Below are 22,132 nucleotides of genomic sequence, written 5' to 3'. Positions count from 1 at the left end.
AAACCCCTAGGTGAGTTATGAAATGTTAATACAAAAAAAAGCTCTACAGTTAAATAAGTTTTGGAAATATTCAAATAAAGTTGAACAGGTTTCTTTAGAACACAACTTAGGAGAGCCTTGAGTGTGTATTGTGATCTCCAAGGTAGGCGGGGGGCAAGCAGGCAGCATTTCCCAAGCAGAACTAGGTGGACCACATGTGGCTTATCACTGGGCTGTAGAATTGATAAAAAAAAAAAAAAAAAGAGTTTCAGCCACAAAGCATTGCTCTCCATGCATTCTGAATAATCCTTGGGTTAGTAATGAGGTTATATGAGAATCAAGCCTGCTGATAACTTCACACTAAAAGGATTTCAAAGGCTTTTATCTAAAAGATAAAAGATGGATTTGAATTTCTACCAGGTTAGTTTTAGCCTCTAAAATCTCATATTCTGCAACTGCCTGGTATTCCCAGAGGTTGTGAAACACAAGTCTTTTACTCTAAGACTCACAGGCATGCAACTGAAAGCAGAACTGGGTATAAGAGAGCTTAATAAACTCCTGAAAAACATAAAATATATAATTTTCATGAAATACACACACACACACAGAAATTCCATGAACTAGTTTTAAAATTTAAAAAAAAAATCAAAAAAAGTTTCAAAGCTAAAATTTAAATTTCCATTTACCCACCAATATTCATTTTCCAATAACGGAAGCAATATTTAAACAAAATATACGTTAAATGATTTGAATTAAATATGACCAACCCGCCAGTAAAAGGGCTTCCTCGCCACTCAGTTATTCCTTGCGGGCCCACTAGTTTGGTGTGTATATGTGTGTGTGTGTGTGTGTATGTGTTTTAACAAACATATCTAATGATTAAAGTGAGGCTAGAGAACAAGTCTCCATGTGCAAGAAAATTAATGGGAGGAGTACAGCTTTAATCATAGTTTTACAAACTATATTGGAAAAAAAAAAAAGTCTAGTGACATCTGCCGACACACGCCCAGCCTGAAACCTTCCTGTGTCCTCAGACCTTCACATCAGGCTGTGCTCCTCCCAGGTTCTCCTCTGCAATGACTGTTTGCCTAAGTGTGCCCTTGGATGTCCTTTTCCCATGTCTGACCCCAAAGGATTTCTTTACAGCTCTGGGATCTCTTATTTATCATGTCCTCTGTGTGATTCCCCTGCACTTCAGAGTTTTGCCTTCTAGAGTTTCTCCTCCATCTCTGGTCTCTTTTCTTGCTACACTTTCCTTAATATCCTCCCATGTTCTGTTCTTTTTTTTTTCTTTAAAGATTTTATTTATTTATTCATGTGAGATACACAGAGAGAGACACAGGCAGAGGGAGAAGCAGGCTCCCTGCAGGGAGCCCGACATGGGACTCGATCCCGGGTCTCCAGGATCCCACCCTGGGCTGAAGGCGGCGCTAAACCACTGAGCCACTGGGGACTGCCCCCATGTTCTGTCCTTGAACCTCTTCTCACTTCTCACTCAAGGGACCTCATCCAACCTCTGATGATGTTATCTTCATTCTGACACTCTCCCAAACCACAGAACCAAATCTCCAGCTCTCTCCTGGACAGTCAGCAGTATCTCAAATCTCATGTATCTTAAACAAATCAAATCCCCACTCCCACCCCCATCTGTTTATCTTCCTGTGCGTCTATCCTCAGAGGTGACACCACCATCTTGGACTATGAAATTCAGAAGCAGCTCAGATTTCTCTTCTCTTCAGCTCAGGCATCTACAAGTCCCTGAAATGTCTCCATTATCCACCTAATTCCTCTGTTTCATTTTCCATTTTCCCTTTGCATCATTTCTTGTCTCATCTCTGACTTCTCTACTTTCTAATGCAGATGCCAGACAACCACCAGAAATGTTAGTGAAACCAAGGTCAGATCATGCCCCCCCCCCCCCCCCCGGTCTGTGAGGGCCCAAGTGCACCTGCCTGTTACGGAGCCCTGGCTGCGTACCGCTAGGTTTAGTTAGCTTACTGGAGTGGCCACGGGTGGTCCACTGCTTTCTCCCTGCTTCTAAAGCTGTGTGTCAAGGGGATAAGAGGAGCTTTGCTTCCCTGCTACAAGCATCGATTACGTTTATAACTCACATCTTGAAACTCAGCATTTATTATTATTCAATGTTGCCCTTGATCTAGGTCTGAAACTATCTCATCATTGCTTACTGGATACCTTGAGACACCACATTACATCTTTTGCCCACCCTTCACAACCAAAATGTTTCCCCCTAGCTTCTCCTGGAAACCTGTACTTTAAAGTTCAATCTAAATGTGATGAATTCTGTGAAACCTTCCTTGATTTTCCTCCTACCAGATTCATAACCTTCCTAGTTTCCTCATTTGGTATGTCTGGCTTTCATTCTAAATCACAGTTTCTCAGCATTAGCACAATTGATGTTTTTTTTATCACAGTTTCTCAACATTAGCACAATCGATGTTTTTTTTCTGATGTTTTTTAATTAAAGTTTTTATTATTTTGAGATAATTACAGATTCCCATGATTTGTAAGAAATAATACAGAGGGATCTCACATATCCTTCACCCACTTTTCCCCAAATGGCAACATACTGCAAAAGGACGGTATAGTATCACAATCAGGATATGGTCGTTGATGCAGTCAAGATAGAGAACATTTCTATCTCCACAAGGATCACTTGTGTCAACATTCTATTTCACATCTTCATCCTTCCTTTCCCTACCCCCTCCTTAATCCTTGGCAACTACTAATCTGTGCTCCATTTCCATAATTTTATCACTTTAAGGATGTTACATAAATGGATTTATATAGTATGTGAACTCTGGGGGTTAGGCATTTTCACTCAGCCTTAATCACTTGAAAGCCATCCAGATTGTCATATCAACAGTTTGTTAATTTTTAATCCTGAGTAGTATTCCATGCTATGGATGCACAAAGACTGGTTTAGCCATCCACCGACTGAAAGGGCATCTAGGTTTAGGGATATTATGAATAAAGCTGCAATCAACACTTGTGTAAAGGCTTTTGTGTGGACACTGGTTTTCATTTCTCTGGGATAAATGCTCAGAAGTGGAATTACTAGGTTATATGGTGGATGTCTGTTTAGCTGTTTATGGAACTGTTAATACTGTTTTCAAGAGTAGCTGTACCATTTTATACTCCCCCAGCAATATATACATAATCTATTTTCTCCAAAATCTAACTGTCATTTGATAGTATTATTTTTGTTTTTTAGCCATTCTGGTAGATATACTGTGATACCTCATGTTTTTAATTTGCATTTTCCTAATTGCCAATGATGGTGACTATGTGCTTATTTGCCATCTATTTATCTTCCTTGGTGAAATATCTGTTCACTTTTTTTTTGTCATTTTCTTAATTGTTTCATTTTTTACTACTGTGTTTTGAGAATTCTTTAAATATTTTAGATATTAGTCCTTTGTCAGATATTTGATTAGCAAATATTTTGTGTCAGTTTGTTGTTTGTCTTTTCGTCCTCTTTCTAGGGTCTTATGTAGAACAAAGATTTTTAAACTTTGATAAAGTCTGATTTACCCATTCTTCCTTTTACAGATCATGCTTTTTATATCAAGTCTAAGAACTCTCCATACCTATAGATTTCAAAGATTTTTCTCCTGCGTTTTTTTCCTAAATGTCATGCAGTTTTATACTTGTCATTTAAGTCTATGACTAATTTTGAGTTAACTTTTATAAAGAGTGTAATGCTTAGGTTGAGGTTCATTTTCTTGCCCATGGATGTCCAAATGTTCTAACACATTTGTTGAAAAGGCTCTTTTCTCTAGTGAATCAGATTTTGTGACCTTGTCAAAAATAAGTTGGACATATTTTTGAGAGTCTCTTTCTGAGATCTCTATTACGTTCCACTGATTATGCTTCTATTCCTCTGACAATACCACAGTCTTGATAACTGTAACCATTGGAGAAATATTGAAAGGGGTAGATTGGTTCCTCCCACTTTATTCCTTTTCCCAAACTGTTTCAACAATTCTAGTTTCTTACCTTCCCATATTAATTGTATAATAATTTTAACTACATACTAATATATAAAAACTACTATTTGTATAACTACAAATAATTCTGCTAGAATTTTGATGGGAATTGTGTAAAAGCTACATATAAATTTGAGGAGAATTGACATCTTTACTATATTGAGTTTTCAATTCATGAACACGGTCTCTAAACTTTTTCTGAAAAAAAAATAAACTTTTTCTGAATTCTTTTATTAGCACTTATAGTTTTAGCATAAAAATCTTATAAATGTTTTGTTAGATTTCCCCAATCACATTCAGAAGTACTGGGGGTTAGGACTTCACATGGGAATTTCAGGGGGGACACAACTGAGCCTATGACAGATCCTTGTTGGTAGAGATAGTAACCAAAAACAGTCATGTAAGAAGCCTCTGGGCTGACAAAAATAATCAATTTCTTAATCAGGGTACTGCTTCCATGGCTCATTTTTTTAAGCTTTGCTAGTGGGTTTTTTTTTTTAATTTTTATTTATTTATTCATGAGAGACACACAGAGAGAGAGAGAGAGACAGAGACACAGGCAGAGGGAGAAGCAGGCTCCATGTGAGGAGCCCAATGGGGGACTCGATCCTGGGTCTCTAGGATCAGGCCCTGGGCTAAAGGCGGCGCTAAACCGCTAAGCCACCCGGACTGCCCCAGTATGTTCAATTTGTGAAAATTCATCGTGCTGTTCACTATTCTGCGTATGTTACATCTCAATTATAAGTTCAGTAAAATGAAAAATGAAAGAAAAAAGAGTCCAAGTTAAAGGAAAATTTATGAAGGGAACGAATTACAAACTGAGTTGTAGATAAGGTCAATTACGTGGAGTGTACCCCAATTAGGACTTGTCACATGGTCTCCAGGATCTAGGCGTCTGATTAATCTCTTGGCTTTCCTGATCCTATCAGTTACTCTCCACAGACCCCTGAAAGAGACTCTTTTCTTTTCTTGCCCCAAGTAAAAAATTCTCCAAGTAAAAAAATTAAAGGCAGAAATTAAAAATAAATGAATACTCATCAACCTGATTGAGTCATAACTGTCTTCCTTTACCCTATAGCCAGCGCCTCTTGAAGAAACTGCCAAACAGGTACTTTCTTGGTTTTATTTTTGTCTTGTCTTAAAAAAGAAAAGATAAATCATCCATACTTCCTAAGGACAGGCGACAGGAAGTTAAGGAAACCCTCTTTTAAAGCAAATCCCTGACATTCAGAAAGCTATGTGCTTATTACCAGGCAAAGGCCACGAAGGCGGTTGGGAAGACAGGTGAAAGTGGCGAGGATAAACGGGACCTCACCGTGAACCGTGGTTCAAATAAAAGCAAGAAGACAAAAGCATCAAGGGGATGCTTCCTATCCGAGGCAATTGTGTTCATGGAAAATACTCGGGCGAAAACACCGTGGATTGGAGCTGGCTGGAAGATTTCAGGTGTCCAAAGAACACCCACCTTGTCTAGGCTGATGAAACTTGGGTTAAAAAATCACTGACCGATTCTGATTGGAGAAGCAATCTGGGAATTTCAATGCCAGCTGAAATGAACTAGCTCCTGCCTTCTTACCAAGAAACAACAGAATAAAATTAAAATAGCCAGATCAAACTGAAACAACAGAAATCCTCGTGGAAGCATAGGCGGGCCCCCGGGGCAGAGGGGATGCGAAGCGCGGCCCAACATGTCTCCCCGAGCTCCCCTCGGGGCACCTGCTGCCGGGGAGGCCCTGCTGGGGCGGGAAGCTGGGCAGGGCCTTTGCCACTCCCTGGGGCGCCGAGGGGCACTAGCAGGGACCCGAGCCCGCAGGGGAGAGGGGCGGCGTGGGGACACAGGCTGGTGGCCCGGCCACCCACTCGCAGGCCGCTGCTTACGAAGCTCAGCCCATCACCTTGCAGGTCCTCCCGCTTCTGCCAACGCGGAGCGCCCGGAGGCTGCACAGCAACGGGCACTGCCAGGCGCTGCCGGGCGGCAAGAAGTGGAACGATCGTTCTGGAAGGCTGCTAGGCTGTCACCGGGAAGGCCAAAGCACACGTGCCACATGCCCGGCAACCCCATGGGGCTGCACTTAGCAGAAATGCACACACACACGTACCAAAACACGTGCACAAGAACGCTCACCGCACCCAAAGTCCGCAGGCAGCCCCAGTGCCCATCGAGAGTGGACGCAGTGGAGCACATCCCGGAGGACGGCCCCGTGGCTCGTGAACACGCGGGTGACTCTCACATAGGAAACGTGGGGAAGAAAAGGAATACGGCCTGCGATTTCATCGGTGTGTGGCTGTGCTGATCGTCACGACCGTGCCACCTCCGGGAGGCCGCCTGCAGCCCTAGTGGCCTGGCGAGGTGCCGCCGTCTAGCACGGGGGACGCACACGCCGCTGGTTCACTTCGTGAAATTCCAACGAGCTCAGTGCTATGATCCATCTATCTGTTTCCTGGCGTGGCTGTTACCCTTCAATTTTAAGGTTTTGACTTTTTAAAAAGGAGGAGGTCTAAGACTTCCAATTAGCGATAGGACAAGCTGGGTCACCTACACAGCCCGCCACCCCCAGCGGCCAGCAGGGTTGGTGCCGTGTAGCCAATAGCTTCTGTGGACACATGAGTGAACTCTCCTGGGGCGCCCGAGGAGCCCAGCCGGTGCGTGGCTGCCTCCAGCTCAGGACGTGACCCCGGGGTCCCGGGATCGAATCCCGCCTCAGGCTCCCTGCAAGGAGCCTGCCTCTCCCTCCGCCGGGGTCTCTGCCTCTCTCTCCAGGTCTCCCATGAATAAATAACTAAAATCTTAAAAATAAAACAAAATAAAATAAACAAGTGAACTCTCCCGAACGTAAGGGAAATTCTAAGGGCCAACGCTAGGCTCTGAGTTCTCCACCCGGGATGGAGATGGGGCGGGGAGGTGTTCAGAGATAAACTAGAAGATGTGAAGCCTGGGGGCTTAGAGCTAGGATAGAGACCCTTAGAGAATGTGGACACCACGGAGGGCTGCAGTCTAACATCTAACATCGCCTAAAGGAGAAAACAAATCCGCCCTTAGGCAAAGTAAAACAGAAAGGCTGCCGGAGAGGGACGTGACAGTAAGGCAGGCTTTCCTGCGAATTATAGCCCCGGGGCTTGTCTTCAACTGTGCTGGGGGCCACACTGATATTTCCTGCTTCAACCGGGTAACAGATGTGAAAAGGGTCACCCAGGACTTTGCCCCGCAGTACTTTCAGGGGAAGATTTTGTCTTACAGGGAGGCATCTGCACTTCAGGATCAAGAAGAAACCTAAAAGCCCTGGCTGCTCAGGCATCTTCCACGGAATGAGCCTTTTTGAAATTGTGATGTTTTGGACTTGACATTTAATTCCACAGACTCCTAATAAACACCGAGCCAGCCCCTGTCCCGAGGCACTGCTAGGCCTGCACGCAGGCTAAACCTGGGCTCTGAGGGCGTGCGGTTAACCCCGAGTTTTCTTTCATCAGTCCTTAAACTGGCCCCTCGGATGATAGGATTTCAAGATCCCTCCGACTCCGGCGGCTGCACGGGGCGTGCTCAGAAACCAGAGGCTAAGCAGCAGCTGGCCAGGTGGGGCAGCGAGGGGCGGCCAGGTGGGGCAGCGAGGGGCGGCCAGGTTGGATGATGAGGGGCAGCCAGGTGGGGCAGTGAGGGGCGGCCAGGTGGGGCAATGAAGGGCGGCCAGGTGGGGTAGCAAGGGGCGGCCAGGTGGGGTAGCAAGGGGCGGCCAGGTGGGGCAGTGAGGGGCGGCCAGGTTGGATGATGAGGGGCAGCCAGGTGGGGCAGTGAGGGGCGGCCAGGTGGGGCAATGAAGGGCGGCCAGGTGGGGTAGCAAGGGGCGGCCAGGTGGGGTAGCAAGGGGCGGCCAGGTGGGGCAGTGAGGGGCGGCCACGTGGGGCAAGGAGAGGCGGCCAGGGGGGCAGCAGGGGGGGCGGCCAGGGGGGGCAATGAAGGGTGGCCAGGTGGGGCGGTGAGGAGCCTGCTGGCGGGGATCCCTAAGCTCAGAGGCCGGGGCAGTGTGACAGGAAAATACCCACGTAGCGCACATTTCCAAAGTCAGTCCAGGAGCCCGAGTCGCCGGTGGCCGGTGCCGCCCTGGCCCCAAGGACTCGGGACAAGGCCTGCTGGCCGCTCGCCTGCCGCCCGAGGCCCGGCCACACGCCTGAGACCCTGCAGGCCAGCTGGCCCCGGCACATCGTACAGCAGGCGCCGTGGCACGTCGGTGTGGCGGAGCTTGGTTTTCAAACATCCTCGAAATCCAGATGATCCCCAAGCAGTTTGGAATGTGGGCTTATTCCACAGAGAAAAGACTAAATACTGGCACGAAAGGGGTTTTTCGCTTTCAATCAGTTATTTTCACATCGTGTGATAATGAAAACGCAGCTGGACGAGTCACAGAACAAACAAGAGGCCAAGCACCTCACGGAAAGCTGGGGTGCTCGTCCACAGCAGCCCCCGAGCCTCCCTTACCAAGCCCCTTGGTGGCTCTAGGGCCGCTGCCAACTACTAACAAGCGGGGAGAAATAAATCTCGGGTTGTTCAGTGGTTAGAATTCAGATTTTAATCTAATAATCAATGATGCTGTTTTCATCATTAGAAAAATCTAGAGATCGCCCAGAGGAAAAGATGGAAACGTCCAGAGGCTCCTGGAAAGTAGGGTTGGCCAAGAAGGAAGCTGAGGTGGCTCCATCCCTTTTCAGGTCACAGCCTTAGTCCCTACTCCTCCTCTGATGTTCAAGGCCCCACAAAATACCCAAGCTCCACCTCTTTGTCCCCCTGTTCTCCGACATGGACTAGTGGCCACGCCCAGCTCAGGTCTCTGCTGGCCCAGAGCCCCCATGGGCAGCCCATCGCCACACCTGTGCTCCAAGTGACCCCCCGGAAGGCCCTCCTTGACACTCCGCTTCCGCGGCCCAGTTGCAGGGCTGCTGCCTCCCCCCAGCCCACGATGCCCTCAGCGCCGCCTGAGCCCCCACAGGGCCGCGGTTCCTGTCGGCTCCCCACCGAATTGCCACACTTCACCTGGCACTTGCTCTTGTCCCGACATCCTCGACACTTGACACATTCAGATCTTATCCCTCCAGCTAACTGGGTGCTCCCTGAAAGCAGAAACCCGGTTCCTACCTTCCACTGCATAATCCCCCCTGAAAAGCCTGGCATGGTCGCTCTGCGTCATGAACCTCAGAGCATCACTTTCCACTAGCCTTCCAAGTTTAAGGACAAAAAAGATAAAAGTGGGAGGGAAGAAGGGAAAAAGAGAAATTGTGTGAACGCTGTGATTCTTTCTGATATCTGTACTTTGGAAGAACTGGTTTTGACCTCTGGACAAAGGACCACAAGGGATCGTCCCCTTTTCCTGAGAGGAATCCAAGCCGAGAGCTACCGGTCACCTGTTTTTCCTTTGTGGCAGGGATATACCTGCCCACCGTCAGACTTGGACAGGGCCTCTGAAATCCGGCCCAACGCCTGAGAGCACTGACTCACAAGCCCTCCTTGTCCCTTGCATCCCGCCTGCGAGGGCAACGGCGAGGAAAGCGCTGCCACATTTCCTCTGCAGTACCTCCGGCTAGCGGCAACTGTTTCAGAAGTGAGTCCCTGCTGGAACCATCCCAAAGGTTACTGGCGACACAAGCAAACCATCCTGTTTTTGTCCAGAATCACTGTTTACAGTGGGTCCCAAAATTTCCTGCATATTAGGACTACCCGGGGGATTTCAAAAATCCTAATGCTCAGCCACCACCCCACACCCTGAGAACGGCCTCAGGCATCGGTGTTTTATGATTTTCCCCTGTGATTTCAATGTGCCACCAAGTTTGAGAAGCAACTTGGGTTAAACCAAGTCCATCAGCAACCTGCCCAAATGTTCATTCTGTAGGGGTAACGTTAGGAAAACACTGGCTTATTCCAAAATAAGCACATGGCTGCAGAAGGCAATGCAGAGAGCACTTATCTTTAATTACCAGGATGGGTTGGTTATCTAGCTCGTGATTAGGCCAATCTTTGGCATCTCCATGTTTTTCTCTTCCCTGTGGTCTTTTGGGACCCCATTAGCATCTCTACCTAAAAGTAAACAAGAGGAAGTTGGAAATGACAACAGTACACTTCACTTCCTATTAGCGGGGAGAGGAGCTCCCAGCGGTTCTTGCCCCTGACTGTTCATTAGAATCACCTGTGATATTTCCATCATCCAGTGCAGGGCCCTCCTCTCCGAGATGCTGGCGTTTCTTACCGCGTGGTCTCCGGACCAGCAGCATCTGTGTCACCTGGGAATTCCTTAGAAATGCAAATTCTCAGAACCTGAAGCAGACTTACTGAACCAGGAAGGGGGCAGAAGTCTGTGTTTTAATAAGCCCTCCAGGAAATGCTGATCATACTGGAGTTTGAGGACCACTGGCCCAGGGAGGACACAGGTTCCAGTGATTTTGAAGAGATCCACGGGAGTTTCTACTGGGCAGCCTCCGTGGAAGTTCATGTGTTAAACAGTAACGGCTTAGGCAGCTGGACAACTGCCTCTTAATTTCATTTTGCATGTTCTCCCAACGCCCAGGCCTCCATGGGAGGCAGGGTGCCTTTCACTAGGGGGGAGTGTGAGAGTTCCTGCATTATGTGACAAAATAATAGATTTGGTGCTGGTGTATTCAGTCATTTTAACAACTGGACTAAATCATCAGTGAAACCTAACTGTCCACTCAAACATTTGTCAATAAAATACTCTGTCCTCATTATCTCCCCCATTCAAATGACCGGACTTTCCTCCAAAATTAAAACAGCCCATTATTAGTGACTCCAGAACCAAATATAACCATTTTTCCTATTCAATGGGATAAAAGAGATATGAATATGGACGTGAAGGGTCTACTTCATTTTGAAATGGGCCCCTGGGTCAAAATTTCATGCTTCAATTGGGCATCCGTCTCATCCTTCAGAAGAAATGAATAGTTTAAAAAGCTCAGAGGTTTTTTGTGCATGTGCAATAACGGCATTTCGAATTCCAGCTTTCATACATTCTCAGGATAGAAGCCTCTGGCAAGATATGCAATAAATGGGATCTTTCTATGAACACCAATTCATACTTTACATAAAGGAAGTTACTATGCAGTGATGGATGCTTCAGAGAGTGGCCAACAGGCTGGTTGTTCTCTTCTTGTCCTGCATTTGGCTAGGCCTCGGGGTGGGAAGGAGCACTTACCTCTTCAGGCATCCAAGGATGCTTCAGGAGAAAAGGGGCCTTCCTGTGACTAGTTGATGTCTCTAAAAGGCTTTGATCATAAGTCGATGAGAAAAGATCTACTAATAGCCTCAGACAGGAGAAGTGGTTGAGATCGCAAGCATGCCTCTCTCTATCTATGCATCAAGTCAACAAGGTGGTTCGCTCACAGGCAGCTCTGGGGACCCCAATCTGTCTACTGAGAATTTACCTCGAGGACAGTAGATGTCTGGAGCCCATCGGTTGCACTCATAATTGTCTGCTGCCTTTTCACAGGTGAAACACTTAAATCCACCGGGATATGGTGTGGCTAGAAAAAGGATCAAGAAAAAGATTAATTTTTTTTAGACTGAGCACAAAATCCTGAAGTCAGACATGGTCATCTTTTTACAAAAGTTTTCTCAAGACAGCCTGGCAGTTTCTTTAAAAACTAAACCCGTAACTACCATCTGACTCAGCAGCAATTGCACTCCTGGACACTCATCTCTGAGAAATGAAAACTGATATTCACACAAAAACCTGTATGCAAATATTCACAGCAACTTCAGCCGTAATAGCCAAAAACTGGAGACAATCCAGATGTCCTTCAATGAAAGAGTGGTTAAACACACTGCGTGCGGTACCTCCATGCTATGGAATATCAGCAACAAAAGTGAACTATTAATACATTCAACAACTTGGATGAATTTCCAGGGAATTATGCGAAGTGAAAACAGTCCCCCAAGATTACATACTGTAGGATTCCGTTTATACAACAGTTGAAAAATGACATTTTAGAAATAGAGGAAAGTTTAGTGGTTGCCAGGGGGTAAGGATAGGAGTGGTTGGGGCATCAGGGGAGAGGAAGGTGGAGGGGGGGCTGATAGGAGGGATTCTTGTGCTACTGAAACTGCTTAGGGTCTTCATACGGTGGCAGGGACACAGACTTACACATGTGAGGAAACTGTGTCAAACTAAATACACATACAAATGAACACAAGTAAAATTGGGGACGTCTGGATAAGACGAGTAGATTGATTACATCAACATTAATAACCTGGTTTTTCAAAATGTTACCACTGGGGGAAACTGAGTGAAGTAAACAAGGGATCCCTCTATGTCACTTCTTATAACTGCTTACGAATGTACAACTATCCCAATAAAAGTTCCAACTAAAGACAGGCATTCTAGACATCCAATGATTTACTCTCATGCATCAACTCGCATAGACATGTCAACATGTAAATATAAATATTAGATTGAAACATTAAAAATGCCCTTATGTTTGACCATTTTGACCTAAAAAGTGGCAATATCTCTGGTTCAACCTGGTATTTTTATCTGGTTGCCCTGACATGGTTAAGAATCCCCGGAGACGGGGATCCCTGGGTGGCTCAGTGGTTTAGCGCCTGCCTTTAGCTCCGGGCGTGATCCTGGAGTCCCGGGACTGAGTCCCATGTCGGGCTCCCTGCATGGAGCCTGCTTCTCCCTCTTCCTGTGTCTCTGCCTCTCTCTGTGTCTATCATAAATAAATAAATAAATAAATAAATAAATAAATAAATAAATAAATAAATAAATAAATAAATAAAATCTATCTTAAAAAAAAAGAATCCTGGAGACAGTAAGCAGCAGCTAAGAAAAGAGTCTTCGTGACCAAAATCTATGCTGTGCAGAGGGGACCCTCCGAAGGCCGTAGCAGGCCCGTCTCTGATGTCCATGGGGCAGCACGCTGAGGCCACGTGGTGGATGTGGAGGCCCTACAGGCCTCTAGCTCAAGCCTAAGGGATGCGTAATCCCAGGAAGCCTTCCCTAGCCCATCCTCTCCTCACCCCTGAATTCCTGCCCCTTCCTACCTTCCGAAGAGACTGTCCTAGGTGCTCGTATCTTGCCTTCGTGTACCCTCGGACAGAGAGGCGTCCGGTTAGAGTCCCAGTCTAGAGCGCATGCCCAGCACACGCAGGACCTGGTGGGCACTTAAGGCCGAGCGTCCACCAAGAATGTCAGGTGCCAGGAATGAATGTCAGGTCGTCTCTGTCCTTTTCACTCATGTGCTTTTCCTCGCTGCTTATCAACTTAGAGTTTTGCCTTCCATAAACAGAACTTTCACATTTTTTTTTAATTGGTAAAATTACCTGGCCTCTTTCAAAATTACAAGCGCTCAAAGACTTCATCTGCAGGAGCCAACTGTTCTCCCTCGCAGATGGCCGAGCCTGCGTATCCCACTGGTGGAAATAATCATCTCAGGGTAAATTGCTTTGCCCACATGGAAGCAATTAAGTGTGTTATCAAAAATAAATGAAGGAGGAGGCAGCAGCTTAAGGCCAAAATGATGTGCCAGCTTTAACTCTGGTGCTCACCTTGCACAGAATAGCCACCGTCCTTGTACGTGCTCATACCATTTCACAGCTGAGCCTGACCCCATCCAAGAAACGAACATGATCAAAACTCACAACCTGTCTAAAAAAGGCAAGAAACTGGAACTTTTTAGAGGCCAACTATGTTCCTCCACATAGTCGGGGACTCAAATTCTGGGAGATAATGATAGTGAGGGCACGGACTGTCCGAAAACAAGAGGACGGGAGGCAGCTTAGAGCCGCAGCTCCCAGGGAGGAAATTTCACTACGGGGATACACGCTCCCCCTTCATACGGTTATAACAAAACAGAAGGAAAAAAGATCTTGTAAAATGACACACAAATAACGTTTATGTGTCCACACCTCACCATCCAGATAGGTGGGTTACATCGGAATGGAGAGATTCTACTTACATAAGAAGATATCTCAAGTGTGAGCCCGAAGAATTTAAAACAAGCAGGTCCTTACATTCCAAAGCCGCTCAATATCCTTATGGACACTGAGCTTATTTTGACAAACACTGTTATGAGAAAATCCATACGAAATATTCTAAGACGCCGTCCTACTGGATACATGAAAAAACTAGTTTCACCATCAATGTAAAAACACATAATACGTAAGTAGGTTTAAAGGAACTTCAAAACGGCTTGTAAAATTTGAGGAATTATCAGAGTCTTGGGAAAAAAAAAAAAAGGAAGGTTGTAAATGATTTGCCACCGAAAAGTAATTCTCAAAAAATTATCATCACACTCCCCCAGGTTTAGGACTGCAAGCCGGCCGTGCCACTGCAGCAGGTGTGATTAATTCACGAGAGCGTCCAATTTTATATGTCACTACAGCCAGTAAAACTCTTCACCGGAATGTTGGATTAGTTATTGCTGGAAACTTTCCCATCAAAGAGACAAATTAAGAACTCTGAATGAAGATTGATGATCTAGCCACGACAAGAATGAACTTCTTGAGAACTTGGCACTAAGAAGTTGTGGTGTTCCCAAATTTAGATTATTTACTGGACTCTTCAAATGATCTTTTGCTAGACAGGTGACATATTCCACTAAATACTGTTATTTCTTACACAAGTAGGCCTGGGCTCTGCAAGTAACCCAAAGCACATCAAAATTTAAACAGGACTATGAGCTAGAACACTACGGCGGCGAAACGAAGCTTCGCTTCAAGTCATTTATCTCGGGCATGACTATCAGCACCGGCTCTGACACTCAACCAAGGGATCTCCTTTTCAGTGAGTTTTACTTTTAAATCTACAACGTCATACCTGCGTGCGTCTCAACCACAACCGTCTAAATATTTGCTTTCAGCAACTTGTACCTGCATTTTGGCAGGTAGTACCGATGGGTGAATCATCAAACTCTTTTCTGTGACAAATCCCTTCAAACAGACTCCGTTTCAAGTGGCCAATTATAGCACAATATCAAGTAAATGGTTAAATTCTTCGCCCTGGAAATATTTAACCAAAAACTAAGGTCCACAGATGAGCAACTGTCTCCAGTAACTCGCTAACTGATACCGCATCTGATAAAGAAGTTCTTTTTTTTAGGAGGAAGGAAAAAGGTTCCTAAGAGATGTGTTATTTTCTTCTTTGTTACTTCAAAGCACTACAGAGCAAGTAAAGTTTCAAATCGTGGTGGCCTCAGCTGTGAATGAATCTAATTTGGCTCTTGATCACAGAGTTAATAAGCTTAGTGTTCTGCATTTCAGGGCATAAGTCCCTGGTCCCTCAAGAGTAGATGATTGTAAAGAAAAAAGGAAAAGCCAAAGCGCCCAGTTACTTCCTGTAATATAATCGGTCCATTAGAGTCCTACGGTCAGCCGAGGTTCAACCACTGTAATTCACTCGTAAGGCCATGGAAGAGACTCCAGCTTTGTTTCCATCTCTTGGAACTTTTGCCTGGACAAAGGCCTTCAGTCATCAAAACTGTGGTGAGAAGAGAATCTTGTTTTAAAATGTGTGCCGCTGTGTAACGCATCCAAACCTGTTTTATTCTTGCAAAACTAATTTCCATTGTTTCTGGAAACTGCATGCAAACATAAAATTTCTAGAAATCTGATACATTGATCTCCCTTCTGAGTCCATCTAGCGACAAAATATTGTCAGGATAATTTGAATGCTATGAACATATTTCTGACAGAAATGCATTTTCTGGTACCTTTTTAGAAAGAACGCTCACTTCCTAAGACTTATGCGGTACAGAATTGTGAAGAAACTGCGTTGGCTCACTCTCTGGGCATAAACAAGCCCCCCGCAGGGACACAGCTCTTTGTTCCACATGATTAAGGAAAGACTCAGAATATGCAGCCAGAGGAAAATTGGATTTCTCAGGAGAGGTTTCTATTAGAAGTAAAGAAATGGAGGCCAAGAACAGGTTGCAACCACTTAGGATGCTAACTAAATTCCACTATCTCGTCTGATGCCTGGAAACCTAAGAAATCACTCCGTTTCTCTGAATGCTAACTCCTGTTTTGAAGGTTTTATTGGTCTTTGGTATTTTAATCATAGGGTGGGAGGAAATTCATCATTTTTCAAATGAAAAAGGAAAGAAAAACATACAAATTACAGAACAGAACGTTATAGAGGTCAGTGCCTCAAGTTTGAAAGCCATGAAGTTGATTTTTTTAAAGGTCAGAAACCTCAAAAACTAGGGCACCAAGGGGTGTCTGGCTGGCTCAGCTGGTAGTGCATGCAATCCTTGATCTCAGGGTTGTGAGTTCTAGCCCCACGCTGGGTATAGAGATTACTTAAAAATAAAATCTTTAAAAACAAACAAAAAACGCACAAAAATTAGGGAACCAGAGATCAAAGGAGATGAGTCATGGGATGCTGAACTTTTCCAACCAAGGTTCCAATCTCACCTCACTTCGCTTATGGTCTCTGAGGACTGCTTAGTGCCCACGGAAAATGAATTTGTTCATGTGGTGTAGAAAACTTGTGTGTCTTCTCAACATCTCTAGCATCACAGATTTCTCCTCTGGTAGGTTCTGAGCAGTATCTAACATTAATGGGATCTGGCTCTCTTGCTGACCCCGGGGAAAGCTACTTGGGCTTCCATCTACAAAGTGAGGTGATTATATTAATAATTCAAAGCCAAGATAATCCCACTCTTCCCTCACCTATTATTTATGGTCTATATTCTATAGAAACCTGCTGATTTGCAGAGAGATCACTCCCTCTAAACCTGGTCTAGTGGGTGCTGCTCAAGGGCAGAGGACCATGACCTTTAAAAAAATTAAAGTCTAAGAGAAGCAAACAAACATCAAAAAGTCCTGAGATCGTGCAGAGAAACGTGGAGTAGGAACTGTTGACGGTAACTTCAATCCAGCAAGACTTTTTACTCCCCGCGACCAGTCATGGAGACTCTAAGCGAGAATTCAGCCCAGAGCTTCCAGGGAATCATCTCTGTATAATCTAGCTTAGGACCGATATCTTCTGGCCTCCATATCTCCAAATCACATCAGAAGACCCCACCAAGTCTTTCTATATGGTGAATCCTTTTTTTTTTTTTAAGATTTATTTTTTTTAGAGAAAGAGAGAGAGTGCATGAGCATGTGAGTACGGGGAGGGGCAGAGGGAGAGAGAGAATCTCAAACAGACTCCACGCTGAGCACAGAGCCCTACCCGGGGCTCAATCTCACAATCCTGAGACCATGAACTGAGCCAAAACCAAGAGTCAGCCAGTCAATCGACTGAGCCACCCAGACACCCCATATGGTGAATTCTTTTTAATTCTATCCTATTTAATTCTATTTAATTAACATAGGCCACATGAGCAGAACTTTCCTGCCAACCTCTAGAGGGCAAGACTGATTGCTCCTCTGGCCTTGCAGAGCTCATCCTTTAGAGATCCCATTCTGAAAAGGACTTTTCACATAGGGGGCCCACTCATCCCAGGCACTGACCCGTCACAACACTGGCACAGAAGTGGTCGGCGTGTGTGATTTAGTCTTGTTCACTCAAATCTAATCCCCTTGATTTTCCTCCCCACCCTGTGTACAATCACAGCCTCACAGGAGGCTTGTTTTTCGGCCCAGTGACTACTGAGTCTGTCACTGAAGCGGACAAAGAATCCCATAGAAACGGAGGGTTTTCGCAACCAAAACTGAGACTGAAATCTAGGTTTTTGTTCACCAAGTCTAATAAAAAAGCATGGCTCTTTGGAGAAGAGACCAAAATGCAATTCCAGAGAACATGGCAAGTATCAAAAAGCACCTTCTTTCCATGATCATTAAAATAAACAGTCCCGTAGAAACAAGCAGCCAGATACTCTTTCCACACAGTTAACCAGTAGGCACCAGCCTTTACTGGTGAGAGCGTACAATAGCAGCAAATCTGAAGGGACTACTTGCTGCCTGTCAAGTGTACATTTGGAGTTAAAACATTAGAGAGACCTATTTTCAGCAACTTCAGTTTACCATCTCACTCACTTACAACAACGTCATAAGAAACAAATACCAGAAAGGGAGACAGAACATAAAGACTCCTAACTCTGGGAAACGAACTAGGGGTGGTGGAAGGGGAGGAGGGCGGGGAGTGGGGGTGACTGGGTGATGGGCACTGAGGGGGGGCACTTGACAGGATGAGCACTAGGTGTTATTCTGTGTGTTGGCAAATTGAACACCAATAAAAATAAATTTATTATATATATAAAAAAAAAGAAACAAACATCCCACTGCCTCACGTGTAGGTGCCTCGTATCTTATGGATATTATCTCTGGTCCACAAAATAATGCACCAGAGTGTGTATTATTTCATCCACTCTAGAAATGTAGAAATGAGCACCTAACAAGATGCCTCTAAATTTCATTGAGCATTTACTTTGGCTCATACTCTGCTGAGTGCTCTGCACACATTCCTTTATTTAACCTTCACAAAGTTAGGGACCTTATTTCAGGCCAGAAGGCTACAAAGCAGTTGAGCGAGCCACGGACCCAAGATCCAAGCCCCTGTGCATTCCTCGGAACCCCTGTCATCTACACCAGAACACGTACACATGAAATATTCTGACTGGGTGGAGACTGCCTCCACTTGGACTATAAGATCCTCAAAAGCAAGAACCATGTTTTATTCGCCTTTATACCTCCCATGCCCTATGACGATGCTTGGCACTCAGTAGACGCTCGAAAAACATTTGCTGAATGGAACATTTCAGAAGAGTAACATACCTCAGGGCAAATGGTAAAGGTCAAAATACACCCAATATACCCAGCCTTCCCTACCACCGGGGCCACGCAGAAGAGGATTCAGACAGAAATAAGAGAGAGGGAGAAGATAAACAGAGAGATGGAGGCCAAAAGCAGAAGTTAAACTGCTGTTTCCCGAAGTGTGATCCTTAGAATACGAGTAAGAGAAACACCTGAAATTCTTGCCGAAAGCAAAAATTCATTGGTACAATCCCAGGCGTGTGCAATCAGACACCCAGGGAAGGGATCTGGGCACCTACATTACTACGCGCTCCCTAGATGATTCTCAAACACAGGAAACCAAAAGGGATACGGAATAGGAAGTAGCGGGAGGCCAACAACGCTGAAACTGAGAATTCGACGCACAGACAGGAAGACCAGCTATTATCTTGCCTGTAAAGAACTGATCTTTTTACAAACACCCTCCTCCCAGGACACGCCAGTTCACTTTGATAACCGATTGGGAGCTGGCACAAGTTAAAGGGAAGGGTGCTCAGCATCGGAGCGATTGTGCTGCGAACAGAGAAAACAAGCCTTAACAATCTGCCTTGGAATAAAAAACAAACACCCTATTTAAAAGGTGAGAGCAAAACATACATCTCTGGGGGCACCCGCACCCTCCCAATCAAATCATCCAAAGTTTCCCCTGCATGGAAGGCTGCCTTCGCCTGTCTTTCAACTCACATCTTTTTTTTTTAATAGATTTTATTCATTTATTCAAATATTTTATTTATTTATTCATGAGAAACACAGAGAGAGGCAGAGACACAGGCAGAGGGAGAAGCAGGCTCCACGCAGGGAACCCGACGCGGGACTCGATCCCGGGACCCCGGGGTCATGACCTGAGCTGAAGGCAGACGCGCAACCACGGAGTCACCCGGGCGTCCCAACTCACATCTTATTTAAAGTAAAGCGACATTTCAGCAGCAAAGCGAACAGGAGTCTTACTTGAAGGGTGGAGGTAGACAATGTCTTTCACTGTGAAGTCTCGCGACTGAGCGGCCTTCAGACAATCAGCCAGCAGGCTCAGGAGCAGGAGCCAGGCCAGGGCAGGGCCAGGTTCCATGGCAGACCGAGGCGTCACTCATACAGGGGGCCTGGGAGCCAGAACTTGGGACAACGGGAGGGAACTCGCACCTGAAATATGAAGCAAGACTCATCTTAGTGTCCAACTTGAGGAAACCCTGGGGGGCCCAGCAGAGCCCCTGCGCTGGTCGGATGAGCTGCGGGCACCACAGGAAGCCACAGGCACAGGCAGGTGGGTCGAGAGGGAGAGAAACCTTCTAAATGGTAATGTGAGAGCATGTCGAACAGTCCAGCCCCAATCTATTCTTCATTAGGTAGCTAAAACTCCCCTGGTGGGGTAGCAGTCCCCTCTAATATCCAGCAGAGATGGCCTCAGGAGAGACTGGGTTTTAATGAAATCCAGGTATTTCTGCCAGGAGGCCAAGGGATGTCAGCCAGAATGCACCAAGGCGGAAGGCAGGCACAACGGTTCAGGAGCATTTCCTTGGGAACGCCATGTATGAGAGTGCGGCACCCCTGGGTCATGGTGCCCAAGCAAACCCACACAGGCGAGGCTTTCAGATTTGGGATGGGATGGGATGGGAAGGGAAGGGAAGGGAAGGGAAGGGAAGGGAAGGGAAGGGAAGGGAAAGCAAAGGAAGGGATGAGATGGGATGGGATGGGATGGGATGGGATAGGATGGGAGAAACAGGATGGGATGGGAAGGCAAGGGAAGGGATTGGATGGGAAGAGATAGGATGGGATGGGAAGGCAAAGCAAGGCAAGGCAAGGCAAGGCAAGGCAAGGCAAGGCAAAGGAAGGGAGGGAGGGAAGGGAAGGGAAGGGAAGGGAAGGGAAGGGAAGGGAAGGGAAGGGAAGGGAAGGGAAGGGAAGGAAGAAAAGGAAGGAAAAGAAGGCAGGTAAATTGGCCTCTCCCAAAACAAAGAGTATCATCTTATAGCTCCAGATCCCCTTAGCGTAACTAACCGTATTGGCTGGGTGCTGTTCAAGCCCCTTACGTCCATCAAGCAATCCCCCCAACAGCCCTATGAGGCAGGCACTATGATCATCCCATCCTGAGCAAACTGAAGTCCAGCAAATAAGTAGAGGAGTTGGTTCCAACAGAGACGGTCTGGGCCCTGAATCCGCATCTGTTAGCGCTAGGTGATACCCCAGTCTTCCACAGACTGAGTCAAGGTGTATAAAGTCAAACTGATAAATGAGGTTAGAGCATCAGCGTAGCACTAAGCAGTCAGCATTGCATCCTTTATTCTGGTTCTGTCCTTTTCGATTAAAATCGAGAGCAGTAAAGTCTTTTACTAGGTTGAGCTGTCCGGCTCACTAAGAATGTGCATGCATGTCGTCATTCATACGTGCCACCGCTTGCCCTCTTACCGCTTTCCTGCCGTCTGTCCCTCGTGTTCTACTCTTTTGCAAATACCATCACTCTATTGCCCCCACAGGGAGCATGTGAGATAGTCACTGTATTTGAAAGCGGCAGAAATAAACACCAGTTGGACATTCTGTTTACGAATTTTTTTTAAGGATTTTATTTATTTATTCATGAGAGACCGGGGGTGGGGGGCAGAGACCCAGGCAGAGGGAGAAGCAGGCTCCATGCGGGGAGCCCGACGTGGGACTCGATCCCAGGACCCTGGAGTCATGCCCTGGGCTGAAGGTGGCACTAAACCCCTGAGCCACCCAGGGATCCCCTGTTTACAAACTTTAATACAAATATTACGTGAGATTTTTTTTAAAACTATGACAAAATAATTCTAAAATCATTTTGTCAAAAAAAAATAGATCAAGAGTAAATATATTATGAAACAAAATAAATAGAGAAAATCGGGGTGCCTGGTGGCTGGGCCCCTGCCTGAGGGCACCCCGAGAAAACAGGACACGAATGACAGACACCAACACAACGTCCTCCTAAAGGAGCATGGTGCCGCTTCCAAGGCCACCCGGGTGTGGCTGCACCTGAGGGCACACGGACCCCCAGCCTGCAGCAGCCCCCTGAACTGCAGCGGCCCCCCGACCTGCAGCGGCCCCCTGACCTCCAGCAACCTCCCCGACCTGCAGCGGCCTCCCGACCTGCAGCGACCCCCTGACCTCCAGCGACCTCCCTGGCCTGCAGCGGCCCCCCGACCTGCAGCGGCTCCCCGGCCCCAAGTGAGGCCCCCCGAACTGCAGCGGCCCCCCGACCTGCAGGAGCCCCCCGCCCTGCAGCGAACTCCCCGGCCTGCAGCGCCCCCCCCTGACCTGCAGCGACCTCCCCAACCTGCAGCGCACCCCCTGGCCTGCAGCGGCCCCCTGACCTCCAGCGGCCCTCTGGCCGGGGGGTGGGGAGCCCCAGCTGGAGGCCTTGCCCCGAGACCCTGCTGCGCCGCTGCACTCCCTGCGCCCTGGG

At 46.5% G+C, this 22,132-nt stretch overlaps 1 protein-coding gene across 6 annotated transcripts in view; it reads right to left on the bottom strand.

Moving 5' to 3' along the window:
• LOC129495550 (ly6/PLAUR domain-containing protein 6) overlaps positions 1 to 22,132 on the bottom strand; it is a 135,977-nt gene that overhangs the window by 22,088 nt on the left and 91,757 nt on the right. For all 6 annotated transcript variants that reach the window (XM_055303185.1, XM_055303181.1, XM_055303180.1 and 3 more), the window contains 2 exons: positions 19,669 to 19,857; positions 11,406 to 11,504 (listed from right to left, as the gene is read on the bottom strand). In XM_055303185.1, coding sequence (XP_055159160.1) covers positions 11,406 to 11,504; positions 19,669 to 19,786 — 217 coding nt within the window. In that variant the 5' untranslated portion in view covers positions 19,787 to 19,857. The remainder of the gene's footprint in view (positions 1 to 11,405; positions 11,505 to 19,668; positions 19,858 to 22,132) is intronic.

Source organism: Nyctereutes procyonoides, unplaced genomic scaffold, assembly GCF_905146905.1.
Source record: "Nyctereutes procyonoides isolate TBG_1078 unplaced genomic scaffold, NYPRO_anot_genome, whole genome shotgun sequence".
NCBI lineage: Eukaryota > Metazoa > Chordata > Mammalia > Carnivora > Canidae > Nyctereutes > Nyctereutes procyonoides.
This window is presented reverse-complemented; position numbering and strand designations above follow the sequence as displayed.